The 16,151-nt window shown below is 39.8% G+C and overlaps 1 protein-coding gene across 4 annotated transcripts in view; it reads left to right on the forward strand.

Annotated features, from left to right (window-relative positions):
* Positions 1–16,151, forward strand: part of UTRN (utrophin) — a gene marked incomplete at its 3' end in the record, with an annotated part of 327,288 nt that overhangs the window by 157,309 nt on the left and 153,828 nt on the right. The window contains exon 1 of one of the 4 annotated variants that reach the window (XM_080998527.1): positions 4,748–5,310. The exons of the other annotated variants lie outside the window; for them this stretch is intronic. Coding sequence (XP_080854653.1) covers positions 5,167–5,310 — 144 coding nt within the window. The 5' untranslated portion in view covers positions 4,748–5,166. Of the gene's footprint in view, positions 1–4,747; positions 5,311–16,151 lie in introns of those variants that run through there. 4 annotated transcript variants of the gene reach the window in all.

Genomic DNA, 16,151 nt, shown 5'->3' on the forward strand with positions numbered 1-16,151 from the left:
ATAAGATCTGTTTAGGCTGAAGAATGCTTTTTTGTAGAAAAAGCAAGGGTTTGTATAATCATAATGAAATTTTGTGCCTGAGTAAGGTGAAGCTTGGGACGTGGGTGGCGCTGTGGGTTAAACCACAGTGCCCAAGACTGGCCGATCAGAAGGTCGGCAGTTCGAATCCCCGTGACAGGGTGAGCTCCCGTTGCTCGGTCCCTGCTCATGCCAACCTAGCAATTCGAAAGAACATCAAAGTACAAGTAGATAAATAGGTACCGTTCCAGTGGGAACGTAAACGGCGTTTCCGTGCGCTGCTCTGGTTCGCCAGAAGTGGCTTAGTCATGCTGGCCACATGACCCGGAAGCTGTCTGCGGACAAATGCCGGCTCCCTTGGTCTATAGAGCAAGATGAGCGCGCAACCCCAGAGTCGGTCATGATTGGACCTAATGGTCAGGGGTCCCTTTACCTTTACTTTAAGGTGAAGCTTCCCACTTGCACAAATGATGCACTTGCTTATTTTGGACAATTTATTTTCTTTCACTCTTTTTTTTCCCCTCCAAATAATATTTATTAAAATTTCAAAGAATACAAGAATTACACAAAAACAAAAAATAAAAATACAAGAAAATACAAAATACAGCAAAAAGAATAAAAAAACCCTTATTAAGGTATAACAAAGAAATGAAAAATAAAAAGAAACATACAAAATAAAAACAGTTAAAACCACATTAATTTTCCATAGCATATCTTCCTTACACTTATTTCCCCGGACCTCCTCGTACCTCCCTTTTTTGTATTCCAGTTCAGTTTGTTAGTTCAGCAAATCCTTACCATTAAGCTTTTACCCATTTGTAAACCTTTTTTCGTATCTCTTAAAGCATTACAGCTGGAAACCACTTAGTTTCTATCCAACATCCTTCTAAGATTCATTAATTTTACAATATTTCTGTAAATAGTCTTTAAATTTCTTCCAGTCTTCTTTCACCGACTCTTCTCCCTGGTCTCGGATTCTGCCAGTCATTTCTGCCAATTCCATGTAGTCAATCACCTTCATCTGCCATTCTTCCAGAGTGGGTAGATCTTGTGTCTTCCAATACTTTGCAATGAGTATTCTTGCTGCTGTTGTAGCATACATAAAAAAAGTTCTGTCCTTCTTTGGCACCAATTGGCCGACAATGCCCAACAGAAAGGCCTCTGGTTTCTTCAGGAAGGTATATTTAAATACCTTTTTCAATTCATTATATATCATTTCCCAGAAAGCCTTAATCTTTGGGCACGTCCACCAAAGGTGAAAGAATGTACCTTCAGTTTCTTTACATTTCCAGCATTTATTATCGAGCAAATGATAGATTTTTGCAAGCTTGACTGGGGTCATGTACCACCTGTATATCATTTTCATAATATTCTCTCTTAAGGCATTACATGCCGTAAACTTCATACCTGTGGTCCATAACTGTTCCCAGTCAGCAAACATAATATTATGTCCAACATCTTGTGCCCATTTAATCATAGCAGATTTCACCGTTTCATCCTGAGTATTCCATTTCAACAGCAAGTTATACATTCTTGACATATTTTCTTTCACTCTTTATGGGCTAGGGGGAGGAACTGAGGAGGGTCCTGCAGCCTCACCCACTGAACATGAACCAACTTACTGGGTCCTCCTCTGTAATCATAATCATAATTATAATCATAATCATCATAATTTAATTATTTATACCATGGCCATCTGGCTGGATTTCCCCAGCCATTTGGGTGGCTTCCAACACATATAAAAACATAATAAAATGTCAGACATTAAAAATTTCCCAGTAACAAGGCTGTCTTCAAATGCCTTCTAAAAGTTGTGTAGTTCGTTATCTCCTTGACATCTGATGGGAGGGTGTACGACAGGGAGGGTGCCACTGCCAAGAAGGCCCTCTTGCCACACTTTCAAACCTGCTGTTGCAACTACCAGAGTTCAGAAGTTGCTCTTTTAAAAGCTAGGCAAAATAAGGGGGGGGGGGAGAATGTGAGATTCTTAGAATGTTGCACTAGTAACGTCATTGAGTACTAAACATAGAATCATAGAACTTCATATTTTAAAACCTTGTATTGATTTACAGAGTATGCACCAACCATGCTAATGGGTAAATTTCGAAAAACTTAGAAGTTGTAAAGTTTTAGCTACTAGAGGTGTAAAACTGTATCCTTGGGAAAGCATGTGGGATCAAACAACTTCACTTAGCTAAATGTAGCCAATTCTGTTTTGTTTTCTTTTAACATTAAGTGCCTCATTTGTCTTTTCTATTTTGTTGCCTCAAGTTAGAATCTCACAGTAAGTAAATATTTGTTGGCTCTAGTCATGCACGGAAAAGGTTGCTTGCAGTATTTGGTGAAAACATTTGCTTTCCTGATTTCTGAGCCGTTGTAGGAGTATGGTAGCACTCTATTCAACACACAGGCAGAGAGGATAGCTATTTAAGAGGAATCGCGTGAGCTTTTGTAAAAGGGATTACCAAGTAGTCCTGAAGTTGTGGTCCTTATGATTGGGAAAAAGACTTTTTACATATGTTCTCCCCCCAATCCCAAATATTGTGGGACTGCCTACCTGCTGGCTGCTTCAATGATACGGGAATATTAAAAAAATACATGGGGGTTGGCAGGAGTAGGTAGGAAGAAGGAAGAACCAATCAAATAGTCTCTCACACAGTCTCTGACCCTTGAGAGCTTTGTTCTTGTGAAATGGTTTTACAATGGTACCTTGGGTTACATACACTTCAGGTTACATAGGCCTCTGGTTACAGACTTTGCTAACCCAGAAATAGTACCTAGGGTTAAGAACTTTGCTTCAGGATGAGAACAGAAATTGTGCAGCGGGGATAGAGCGGGGGTAGCCCGTGCATAACCCTCAAGATACTGTTACACTCCCAACTCCTATCAGCCCCAGTCAGGATAACCATTGGTGGGGGGGGTGATGGGAAATGGAGTATAATAGCATCTGGAGGGCACCACCTTGGTTATCCTTGGGAATAAAGCCATTGTGGTTGTGGTAACTATGCTACTTTCTTAGTATTAGTCCTTTTGTGATGTATGTTAGAATAAGAGAATTGTAGGGTTGGAAGGGACCCAGAGGGTCATCTAATGTAGGCTTCCTCAACCTCGGCCCTCCAGATGCTTTTGGCCTACAACTCCCATGAGTTAGCAGGGACCAGTGGTCAGGGATGATGGGAACTGTAGTCTCAAAACATCCGGAGAGCCGAGGTTGAGGAAGCCTCATCTAATCCAATGCCCTGCAGTGTAAGAATATGTTGCTCTCCCATATGGGGGTCGAACCTGCAACCTTGGCGCTGTCAGCACCATGCTCTAACCAACTGAGCTATCCAGGCCGTGTTGATGGCATGGAGTTTATTTCCAGCATAACTATTTAAGTATGATCCACTAGAGCCATGTTTCTGACACAGTATCTGACCTGTTGATCCTATTTACGATTGGGAAGGAGTTTTAATCTTGGTTATTTTCCTTGAAGTGTTCCGCGTCCTTTCCTTGCAGGGTGTGGCTAGGGTCAAGTGCTTGAACCATACTTGTTCTTCACATACCATTTTACAGTGCATTGGGTTTCTGCTTGTGGAATTATTTGATTCGTTCAGCCCTGGTAGGTGGTTTGATATTAGAGCAGGACGTTTGATCCATACGTTCTGTTTTTATTGATTGGTTAATGACATTTACAATGTCGCCCAATAACAGGCTTCTCTGGGCGGCTTACAAACAATAAAGCATTAATATCCAAGAATAATCACAGAACAGTAAACCAACTCTAGCATAAAATGTCAGCATAAAAATTTCAACAGCAAAGGCTTCAGCGTCATAGGGGGGAAATATGCTGCACCACTAAAAGTATGCAGCATATCTAAAATTCAGTGAATTCAAAGGTTCGTAATTATAAATCAACAAAATAAAAAGCCCCTCACATGGCATTAAAAAGCCACACCAGGTGAGCCTCTCTGTGGAGGGACCTGCCACATCATAAGATACATATTTAATGAAGAAGATTTGTATGCTGCATATCCAACCTTTATTTCAGTGTTGAACTCAAGGCAGCCAACACAGGGTTCCCAGGCTGTCTCCTATCCAGCCACTGGCCGCCTGACCATCTCCCAGACTTGCTTTGCTTCAGAAGCACTGCAGCCTCATGTGACTTCAGCCTGTGCCCTGTTACACTTTGCCACATTTGAAGTATGTTCTCACTGTTAGACCCACACTGATGCTGACAGCAAAAGAATAGCCTCATTATGAAGCATCTGTCTTAAACTAAGTTCCTTAAATGATACAACTTCTCAGAGTTTGTTATCAAGGTCCAAAGCTTGTGAAGAATCCTGCCCAGGGGGAGGGAGCAGGAGGGTGAGTAATCAATAACTAAAATATTATCTTGCTAAAATCATACCTAGTTGCCTTATTCTTCAAATGGACCTATGCAGGAAAGGTTCTAATTGGATTTTTCACCATAATAACATTGGTACTTCTACACGTAGAACGATTCCTTTTGGAGCTCTGGAGATGAATGAGCTTTAAGAGAATCTTCACAGGATAGGGTTTGCCCCCTGCAGGTCTTCCTTTTGTGCAAGATAATCTAGCTTTTGAGAGCTGTCGCTATGTGATTTATTAGCCTTTAACGTATGGCTGATATAATTAGGGCAGGTATCCCTCTGCTCTTCTCATAAGATTTATAGCACACTGTATTATTCACTTGCTCCACAGCTCTGCCAGAGCTGCTTCTAGTGCGAGCGCGAGAGCATCTTTCTCCAGAGTGAGGGAAGGAACGCTGCTCTCTTTCTTCCTATGAGGCATATTCAAAAGGAGAACTGTTGTGATTATGTCTTCCCCGAGGAATTCTGCTTTGTTTCTGCAGCTCGGTGCTGTCAATTCATAAACCTTCGGTGGTATGTAGTTCACTCTCCCCATTTGGGAGCAGGCATTTCCCCCTGGATCTGCTGGGCAAATGCAGGCTTCGAGGATGCCGGCAAGCTTTTGTTTTTGTGTGTATTTGGCTTTTTGAAAGAAGAGACACTTTAACACTATGCTAACTGCCTTTGCCTTTGAGTCTGTCACTCGGAAAAGCTGCCCTAGAAGCGAGCATGCTCAGAGAGCTGGCAAATCGTTGTCCAGTGACCAAGAGGAAATGATAGTTGTTCTTCATTTATAATGCAAATTTTGAGGTGTCTTCAGAAGTGTGGCAAACTTAAAATGATGGCGGTGGTGAGAACATCGCTGCAGAAAGTTGTGGTATTGTTGCATCGCTTGCAGAGAATGGCAGTTTCTTCCCCACGTTATCAGAAGCTTTGCAAGGTAAGTAAAAACTGGAAAGTTAAACTATTGTTTCTTTCTTTCTTTCCTTGCACTAACAAATTGGATGAATATCTCTATCTATCTATCTATCTGTCTATCTATCTATCTATCTATCTATCTATCGATCTATTTAGAAACGCAAGTATGACTTAGTGTGGTTAGGCACTAGAAATATTTTCTTGGGAAATATTAATTATAGTTACTGAAATGGATACTTTCTTGGTTTCATTATTTTTAGCCACAGTTGGGAAGATGCTGTTAGAAATGCTGCTTCTTAAAAAGATCAGTTAAAAGGTTAGTGTAAGAGCTGTTCAGTACAGACCCCCAGTGTGTTTTAAAATATCAGTCAGTTCATATTTCAATTCACAAAAGTTTAAGGTAGCACCTGCTTTCTGCAGATCTGCAACCAGTGGAGCTTCTATTGTGTTACATTGTTTTTTCTATTGAAGAATTAGATAGGAAAACGGTAAAATGTCCATATTTCATAAAATGTATATGCTGCTTTTCCATTCAGAAGCCCAAGGTGGCCTAGTACTCATGACAGTAATGTAAACATCTACTGCTATGAGTTGTAGATTCTGTGTGGTTGCAGAACTTTTGCTGTAGTGGAACTGCTCGAAAGTGCTTGCTAATCTTTAACTTTGAGATACGAGGAGAAATCATTAAAGTTGGTTAACTTTCAAGGTAAGAGTCTCACTCTGTAAGTCCATTCTTGAGCCATTTCTCATACAACCAACCTAGCTAGAAAGGACAGAGTGGGAGCAGGAGGAAACACAAGGATTTATCTTTCGGCGGGTTATTGGAGAACTGGTGGATGTCTTTTCCTTATTTTGAATCAGCAGCAGCAGCAGCAACACACACATACACAGTTTATTTTCTTATCACATCAGTCACTCGGCACAAGCAGAGAAGCCAACTTTGTAGTAGTACTAAGATACTAGAAGAAATTGCCCACGTAGAACAGATGTCAGTAGTGATGCATTTATCTTGCTAACTTAGCTCGTGAAGCAGCAAAAGGAAATTTTATTTTATGAATGGGAATTGATGGTATATTTATCACTCAGAAGTGTCTAACAGCCTGGAATTACTGGATACATTTTTTGTTCAAAACGATCATTTTCTAGGGAGAAAGAAATAGCATTTTAAATTATACACTGTTGGTTTCAGTTGTCATTTGAAGTGTTCAAAGTTTGTTTATAATGCTCATTCAACTGATGTTGGGAAATGTGTTACATTCCCAGCCTCTTCCACCAGGTGTCAATGTAAGGCAGTGATAAATGAATGGTTAATGATAGAGCACAACGAAAATCTAATGTGCACTGCAAATTTTAAAGCAACTTTCAATGAAATAATGAACTGCACTATTATTCTACTATGCTCATTTCATTGGGGAAAGAAATAACTGAAAGTCTCTATATTCTTGTGCACAAAAAAATCTTTATGTTTCTTGTTATAATCGTAATAATGCAGCCCTGTAATTTGACCATTCTATGTACTAACTTGTATGCTAGGAATATGGTAAACATATCTGTAGCTGTATTAAGATTGATTTCAATAGTGTAATGCCAAATGACAGAATACTTAGCAACGTAAGTACTTGTTTTATTCCTATATTTAGGGGTGACACCCCCCCAAAAAATGTTCACTTAGAGTTTTGGTGAGCAGTAAATTAAAGCTGTCTTAAAATGAAATTAATGGAAAATATCTTGTAAATAAGTTCAGAATATTGCTAATAAAGATAATATTAGAAGTGTATTATTATAGGTTTGAATTCTACAATTAATTTTTTGAGCTTGGGAGTAAAAGATAAAGTTCTAAAAATAGATTGTAAACAAAAGCCTGTCTGCTGTATACTTTAAGATAGGGATGTGCAATCTTTAGCCTAATTTCAGAAGCCTTCTGCATAAAATTAAGTCAGACCTCTGGGAAGAGTGTTCTATCCGTCCACTGGGTGGGGAGGGGGATAGGGAACAGAATTGCACAAAACTAAAAAACAGGTGTCCAACTCACTTTTGATTTTGGCCATGCCCTTCACTGGCTTCTGCTCCACTCAGCCATGCGACCCCCGACCCACTGCCCTGCATAAAGTTGCCCTTGACAGCAAACAGGTTGCCCACCCCCTGCTTTAAAGGCACAGCAGAATATGATCTGGTAGGTTTTCCTAATAAAGTGGTACCTCGGATTAAGAACTTAATTCGTTCTGGAGGTCCGTTCTTAACCTGACACTGTTCTTAACCTGAAGCACCACTTTAGCTAATGGGGCCTCCTGCTGCTGCCGCGCCGCCGGAGCCCAATTTCTGTTCTCATCCTGAAGCAAAGTTCTTAACCCGAGGTACTATTTCTGGGTTAGTGGAGTCTGTAACCTGAAGCGTCTGTAACCCGAGGTACCACTGTACATTTATCATTCTGTATTGGATCCAGTGGTGCCCCTCTATTCACAAATGGGACCCTTTTTGAATTCAAGACCTTTGTTCTGTTGGAGGTTCCTACAAATGGATACAGATAGGGAGGAGGCAGTATCTGCAATATTATTCTCCCCCTCCACTCCCCTATGCTACCTCTCATGCTGTTTTGGAGGGCCTGCAACTGTGCTAGTGGGATCATTGGACCTAACCCACCCTCAGTGTTGACATAACAAAAGTAGGGACATGAATCACAATCCTTTGGTTATGCCCTTCCCATTAATTTCCCCTGCAGTTTCTGGGGGCATCCCATACTTCTGGAAGTATGCTGTCAGACTTCTTGAGGGGAAACTGCAGGAATTTTCTCCAAATATTAGCTTGCCCCTTCCTGAGATTGTAGATTCTACTTGCAGGATGGGAGTAGCATCACTCGCTTGCTCGAGCCCCAGGGATCTATATGGCATGCAGCAATCTCTGCTCTTCATTCTCTTCCTAATATCTGCTCATGCAGCATGAATCTGCTGTGCTCAGGACTAGTCAGAAGCTCTTAGGACATAAAGAAACAAAGCAAAGCAGCGTGTGGGTAAAGATGGCTGGCACTTTTTCTTCATAGTCCATGAAATGTGAAGATCATTGCACTTCTACTTGGTATATTTGAGATCATCTACAAGCTTTCCAATTCAGCAGCCATGACTGAGCCTAAATTGGCTTGAAGCTCAGCAAAGTAGCATTTTTTGAAAAGAATGACTACTTCATGGAAAGAAATGTGAGGCATTTCTAAATACATCAAAATAATACCACAACCTTTTAAATGGCTAAGGTGGCTTGAGTTCCTAATAAGTGATAATTTGGGTATACTCACCCTTCATATCAAGAACTGCCAGGTCACTTTCAGCTAAGAAGACAAGTATAACAAAGGCAGTTTAAACACAGTAAATATTCTGCCAGAAAGTATTCATTTACAACACAACAAATGAAAAATTATTTAGAAAATGTATACATGGGAACATCTGAAAGTCTAGTCTGGGTATGACATTTATCTCCAGTCCTGAAGTGACACACGATAACTTACATGAGTTGCCAGCTTCCTTGAATGTGATGATAAATGATACAAATGCTCTAAGCTATGTCTGGCTTTCAGATGAATGCTTTATACATATGTTTTTTTTGAAGAATAAATTTCAATTTCAGAAAGCTTTTGTGGAAATTGATGAAAATATAAAAATAATGATGAGCGCAAAAGGAAATGTATGGTGCTATATGATTAATCCTTGCAGACATGGAAGTTTGACAGATTGAGGGCAATTGAATTTAGAGATGAGGGGAAGAAAACGATTTTATCTATATCAAATCCCATTGCCAATATTCCATCACATTTGAGTATAACTTAAGCAGAACCTGGGACAGGGCAATTCATAAAAATATTTCTTTAAAGTGCGCATTCAATTATATGGTGCAAAGTGAACAGTGAGGCCTGTTCCTGCCTCTTGATAGCTGATTGGGACTGGTAAAGGAATATAGTTAGGGAAAGTACCAGAACTTTTAATCTCTTCCCTTCCCTTTACATTTTATGGACTTCAGCTGGCGTGTGTTTTGAGGTAGCTAAACTTCAGGAGCTACTTTGAAATGGTTCAAGTAGCTGATGAAGGATAATGGGAGATAATTAATAATAGGAGTTTAGTTAAAGATGTCAGGGAGAAAGGAGCTAAAATGATCTGTCGGAATTAGTGGCAATGAATAATGCTTGTTTTAAATGGGGATATAAGACAAGAATACTTATATTATATAGAATCTAGTGGAAAGGACTCCGTTGTTCAGCTCATAAGCATAAAAGCTTAGACGGTTTTAAGGAAAGGCAAAAAAGGCTTGTGTCTATATTATCCTGTCTTCATTTAGTGCTAGAAGATCTTTGCAACCCTCTCAACTGTGAACACACAGACAACTATTACAAGTTGAGAATGTTAAATAAAATAGTAGCAAAAACAGGGAGGAATACGTTGGATAAATTCTGATGAAGAATATATTGCCTCTTAAACACTGAAGATGTGAGAAAGACCTGAATTTAAAAAGGAAAAGTGTGTGGGACTATGGGATAGAGAAACATTAGCTTCAGCACCAGATTCAGGGTGGTGCAGGCGGTTACTCTGAGCAGGGTGTTGAGCTGAGGAGGAGACCCAAGACATACCTGTGGTTGGTGCTGGTGCAGCTCCAGTCATTGCTTCCTTCGCCTTCCTTCTCTTCCTCTTCCTCCCTGCCGCTCCTGCCACCTCCAGGTAGACAGCTTTGAACTTCTCCTGCAGAGCCCACTGCTTCGTTCAGGGCACCATATTACCAAAGTCTACCCTGTAAGGATGCTGAATAATATAATTTAGGATTGTGGAATCATAGAGTTGGAAGGGACCCTGAGGAGCCTTTAGATCCCTGCAATGCAGGAAACTCAACTAGATCATACATGATACAGTGGTGCCCCGCAAGACGAATGCCTCGCAAGACGAAAAACTCGCTAGACGAAAGAGTCGTTCCGCAAGACGAATTTCCCTATGGGCTTGCTTCTATGAGTTCTTGCGAGTTTGTTTCCTTTTTCTTAAAGCTGCTAAGCCGTTAATAGCCGCTAAGCTGCTAAGCCGCTAATAGCCGCTAAGCCACTAAGCCGCTAATAGCTGTGCTTTGCAAGACGAAAAAACCGCAAGACGAAGAGACTCGCGGAACGGATTAATTTCGTCTTGCAAGGCACCACTGTAGATGGCCATCCAACCAGCTACAAATCCACCCTAGCAGTTATCTTGCCCAGTCCCCATTTTATCAGCTTCTTTACAAGAATATCATCAGTCATTCTTTTTTGAAAGTGCATTTTAGAAATATATATTAGACGCAACCTCACATAGTGAGGGTGCAGAAAGGAAACTTTTCCAGTACTTAGCAACAATGTGTCCGTCTTAGATGCTTATGAGTAAAATATTTTGCAGTTCCAAAGCAGAATGCTATTTTATGTAAATAAAATGTAGCAATAGGGTTGTAATATTGCAACAGCCGTGTTAAATAACGTGGAGGATTAATGGGGGAAACTGTTTTCTTGAATCTCCCATATTTCCTGGAATTAAATCAATACCTAATACATGAGTTTCTGCTATTTTTTACTGCACAAGAATGCTGCTGATTTGACAGAAAACACCAAGGTTACTAACATTATACATCCCATGTTGTAAATGGTCCACATTATTTACTTGCTTCAGAGGATGTCGGTAAGTCTTCACACACTTCTTTGATAGCTGCTCTTTTCTCATTCTTCAAGCACCCGATAAAAGCTTACCTTACAGATGGAAAAGCATACAGCACCCTCCTTCACTAGCTTGTCCTTCAATTTCATAAAGCTACATTCCACTCACCCCTGGTAACTTGTAGTATATTTAGTTAACTGTGTTTTCCAGCACTTTCTTACCTTTGAGAGTAACACATTTCCTTTTCATAACACATCTCCCTAAGAAGGCAATTGTGGGTTTTAGGAATACGTGTAAGGCTATGACTGATGGAAATGTATGAGAGTGAAAACTGAAACTGGTTGATTGGACATAGGCTGTAGAAGTCACATAGAAATTGCTGATTCATAACTTTTGCAGCCCCAGTTTCTCCAGTTTGTTCAAGGAAGAAATACCTTTGTTCATAGCAAACTTCAGATTTTGCTTTAGACTTTTATGTAGTAGATCTAGTAAAGCACCTTCGGGTTTCTTACGACACATATAATAACAAATTTATCATTCTGTGAGGCTTCAAGCTGGTCATTTTTCTTCTGTTTTTTTTAAATCTGGTTTTAAATCCGATGCTAGACACATCCACTTGTAACCAGTCTTCCAAATATAGCTTTTAAGATTGGGAATAAACAGCAGCAAGCCTGTGACTCATGCACTCCCTTCTCCTTTTATCCCATGCACACAGTGAGCAAATTAGAAGCCTTTGCTTCTAATTAATGGTAAACCATTGTTTGCCTCAAACGAGATCCCATATCAAGGGTTTATTTTCATCTGAGAACCCTGTTTTTCAGGGTGAACAATGATGTGCTGGTAATTAGTAGAGCTGCCTTAAAGGTAAAATAAGCTTTTTATCTTCTCATCTAATGTACAAGGGGAGGAGAGGAGCAGGTGTGCTATGTTGAGATATATTACTGCTCATCTTTGTACAAAGCTAAACACAAAGCATGGCTTGTTATGTATCCAGTGGCCATGTTTGTTTTAATGCTAAACAATGGTTTAGTCCAGGCTTCCTCAACCTCGGTCCTCCAGATGTTTTGAGACTACAATTCCCATCATCCCTGACCACTGGTCCTGCTAGCTAGGGATCATGGGAGTTGTAGGCCAAAAAACATCTGGAGGGCCGAGGTTGAGGAAGCCTGCTTTAGTGGTATGTGAACAAGTTCAGTCTCTAAGCTGGGGTGACATTCTCTCTCCTCCAGTCATATGGCTGGGAGAAGGAGTTTGGAAGCTTTCCCTTTCCCCTAACCATACCTGCTTGTTGTTTACATTCTGGAAATGTGGTTTATCAGAAACTATGTTCAGTTCCACAAGTCACAGTTTGAAATTATAATGGGGATTGTTTTGAACCGAACCATAGTTAGTGATAAGCCGCAATCCTCAATTCAGATACATCAGTGAGCTGTGGTTAAGGGAAACTTCCAAATTACACCTCCAGGAGGAGAGAGGAGAAAACCACATGAGGCCTAGAGCAGGCAAGGTTCCACTCACATATCACTAAACCATGATTTAGCACAGGATGGGGAACCTGTGGCCCTATTGATGCAACAGGATTGCAATTTCCGCTATCCAGGACTTTTGGCCATGCCAGCTGAGGCTGCTAGGAGCTGGATTCCAGCAATGTTTATTTATGTAAAAGGTACAAATTCCTTGCCCCAGGATTAGTGTTAAATACAAACTCAGCCAGTGTGTAAGAACCTCGTACTTCTCATATACGTATATTTATCTGACCTTTCAAAAATTAGATCGTTTTCTGCTTTCAAAATCAAGACAGATTTTGATACCAAGCCTGAAACTAATTTTGCTCCTCAGTATTTGACCCCTGGACTGTACAACTTTTAACTAGGTCTGTTCAACAGAGCAAGGGGCCTTAAAACGAGCTTAAGCTGCTTATTTAGTTGTAGTGCCTTATGAGTGAGGATAATTTTTTTTCATAGCAAGTAAGATGCATAGGGGTCTGAGCTTTGGCTTCATTCCCAGATATTCTACTGCACACTCTTTATAGTCTAGGTAAGTCATTTTTTTTGTAAACCTTGAGCCTGCCTAATATACATGTATCAGAAAAGCTAGGTCTCTACTTCTAGAAAGAATGAAAATAGGATTCGTTTCTGCTTCAGCCTCCAGTATTAGTTTCTCTGTGAAAAGGCTAGGGTACCAGCCAATTTAGGTTAGGTTATATTTTATTAATAAAATAATAAAATAAAATACATTTTATTAATAAAATGAGGGTGGCAAGGAGGCATGTAAGATAGAAGGGCCCTGGTGCTTGACTCTTGTACTGATAATATCACTCTGCAGACAGAAGATAAAGAAATGGTTCTACTTCCTCTTAAATGTGACCTAGGTTTACAACTTGGTGAAACATTGATCTACCTCAGCCCTTCCAGTTTGTTTCCCATTTATAACAAATGCTGCAGATGAATGATAGTTGACAGATAGTTGACAGTATAATGGAACTTGGTTGTTTCAGCTGGAACTCACGGTCATAATACTTTCGTGAGAATGTTTTTCCCCATACACAAATAATGTTATTTTTTCAGGGCAGCTTCCCTTCCTTTACCTTTTGATACTACATTGCTTCTGCTTCAGAATAACCATTTCAGTTGTTGACTTAGTGATTGGCAAAATGATGGTGAGCAGTGGTTAGATTTTAGTGATGTTTAGCTTACATTTAGTTTACAGCTTTGTCTGGTTGACATGATCTCTACTTAAAAGGTTGTTGATACAGTTCAGTGCACTTTCCCTAATCAAGGTATGTCATCAATTGCTGTTAAATTCCCAATAGAAGAAAGTGAGGAAGAACTTTTCAGACTGGTGAAAAGGCTTGAAAATGCAGCTAAATGTGGATAATTACTTTTATAGTAAGTTCTTTCAGTACCCTGCAGCAATGGCTTGGTAGGAAGAAAGATCATGCAGAAAGAATGAAAGGTTATGGGATGGGTGTTTGTTCAATAATCAATGCAGACAAACTACTGAAGAGCTGCTGAAAAGCGATGACATTGGCCATGTAAATCAATACCTTATTATACAGTAGTATAATTAGGTGTAATTGAAATATTGTCAAAAAGTTACAAACAGTACTATCAATTAAGTGTCAGGATAGGAAAACAGGTTAGGACAGGGGGTTAGCTTATTAGCCTCCACTCTTGCATCCAATTTTAAACTTCTGTGAGAACCAAGGCCAACAGGAGTAGGCATTGTTGGGTCTCTACCACAGCAGGAGGACCACTGATGAACCCTGCAGCCCCCTATCATTGCCTGTTCACCTACTGTCTCGGAGCAGACAAGCAGTGGCAAGATTTAGAAGACAGTGCAGCATTCACCACTTGACATGCTGTCTTCTGGGTGGTTGTACAAATTGGACGCAAAGGAAGAAGGCAAATGAATCAGCGGTAGTGATAGATAGTGTGGAGGAGGTGGTACCCATACAGAGCATCTTCCCCAAGAGCCCACTAAAACCTGGCATTGGCATATATGTGAAAGTACATAAGGGATGATGACTAGAGTGGTTGAGGTTGAAGTAACATAAGTGACCAGTGACCTGCATTGGAAACTAATGGCTCAAAGGAATCTTGAAATGAAATTTATAGTAGTTGTCTCAAAGAGTAAATGAAAGGCAGACAAGAAGGAGACAATTTTATCACATTGGAAACAAATTATTTCATTCCTACCCATGTAGCAGGGTATATATGTGAACACAAGCAGCCGCCATGTGCACATTTCCATACTGGACAAGGAATAGCGCATGCATGTACACATCTGCATTGCATTTTGCATTCAGCTGTGAAACATCCAATTCATTCCATTCTCACACTTCAAGTCTCAGCATCTTGTTACATGAGATTGTATAGATGGTCTGGAGTCTACATTTTATGGTCCAGTATGAATACTAAATGGTTTTTCAACTTTTATTTCATAGAATTGTAGAGATAGAAGGGACCCTGAGGGTCATCTAGTCCAATCCCCTGCAATGCCGCAATCTTAGCTAGATTATACATGATAGATGGCCCTGCAACCTCTGCTTAAAACCTCCAGGGAAAGGAGTCTGTTTTGCTGTTGAACTGCTCCTAATTTCAGAAAGTTCATCCTGATGTTTAGTTGGAATCTCCTTTCTAGTAACTTGAAGGCATCGGTTTGGGTCCTACCTTCCAGAGCAGGAGGAAATAAGCTTACTCCATTTCCCACGAGACAGACCTTCAGAAATTTGAAAATAGCTATCATGTTTCCTCTGTTTCTTTTTTCCTCTTGGGTGAAGACAGAGGCCAAGTAGGTTTTTTCACAGTAATGAGAATGGACTTTTGTGTTTAGTATTGCCTCTGTATATTAACACAATTATTTGAGCAACGTTTACCTAACTTGGTGGAAAACTAAATTAAAAGAACTCTAAGCTTTCAAATGAATATTCTAGTTATATTGATTTCTGAAAATGAAGAGTTCCCAACAGTATCAAAGAATAAACAGTGGGGTTCTCTATTTGCCAATGTTGGACAGCAGTTGTTGGGTCACACGTTTATTTGAAAGTTATTGGACCTATTGCTGCATGAGTATAACCGCTGCCCTCTGTATTCTATCTCTTCATCACTTAACATTTTTTTTCTCCTGGCAGTGCAAAAATATTTGCTGGATAAACTTTCTGTGTCCTCAAATATTCATGTAAATATTCTAAAAACAAATTATCTGTATCTGTTTTACTTCTTGCCTGAGGAACTTCATGGCAGCATGAAGAAATTATATTCGAATGAAAAAATTATATTCGAGATGTAATGTAAAATTTAGAAAATCTACCTTTTTTCATTTCTGCCTTCAAGACAAAGCTTTCCTAGTAAAATTAATCAAGCACCTTAGAAAAATCTTGCTGTGTGTAACATCCAACATGTTAGTCCCAACTGATGTCCAATAATTTATTCATTCTTTAGCATTGTACTGTGTTTTCTTGACCACAATGAATTGCAAAGTAGCCGTCAATTAAAAGTGTTTTAAGTTATGTGTATTTGGAACTTTCTGGCTGTGCAAATGGCTTATTTGGCAAATATCACCTGTTTGCAGCAGCTGCAAAAAGACATTAATGTAAGACCAAGGTTTTTATGCTTTGGCACTTTTCCTTTTGGAATAGCTATACTAAAGTTGATACAGCCATTTTGGCAATAAGTGATTTTCATGACTGCAGTTGGCGTTTGTATCCCTGTTCATTCTT

This window comes from Podarcis pityusensis (genome assembly GCF_964106645.2).
Source record: "Podarcis pityusensis genome assembly, chromosome: 3".
In the NCBI taxonomy this organism is placed as follows: Eukaryota; Metazoa; Chordata; class Lepidosauria; order Squamata; family Lacertidae; genus Podarcis; species Podarcis pityusensis.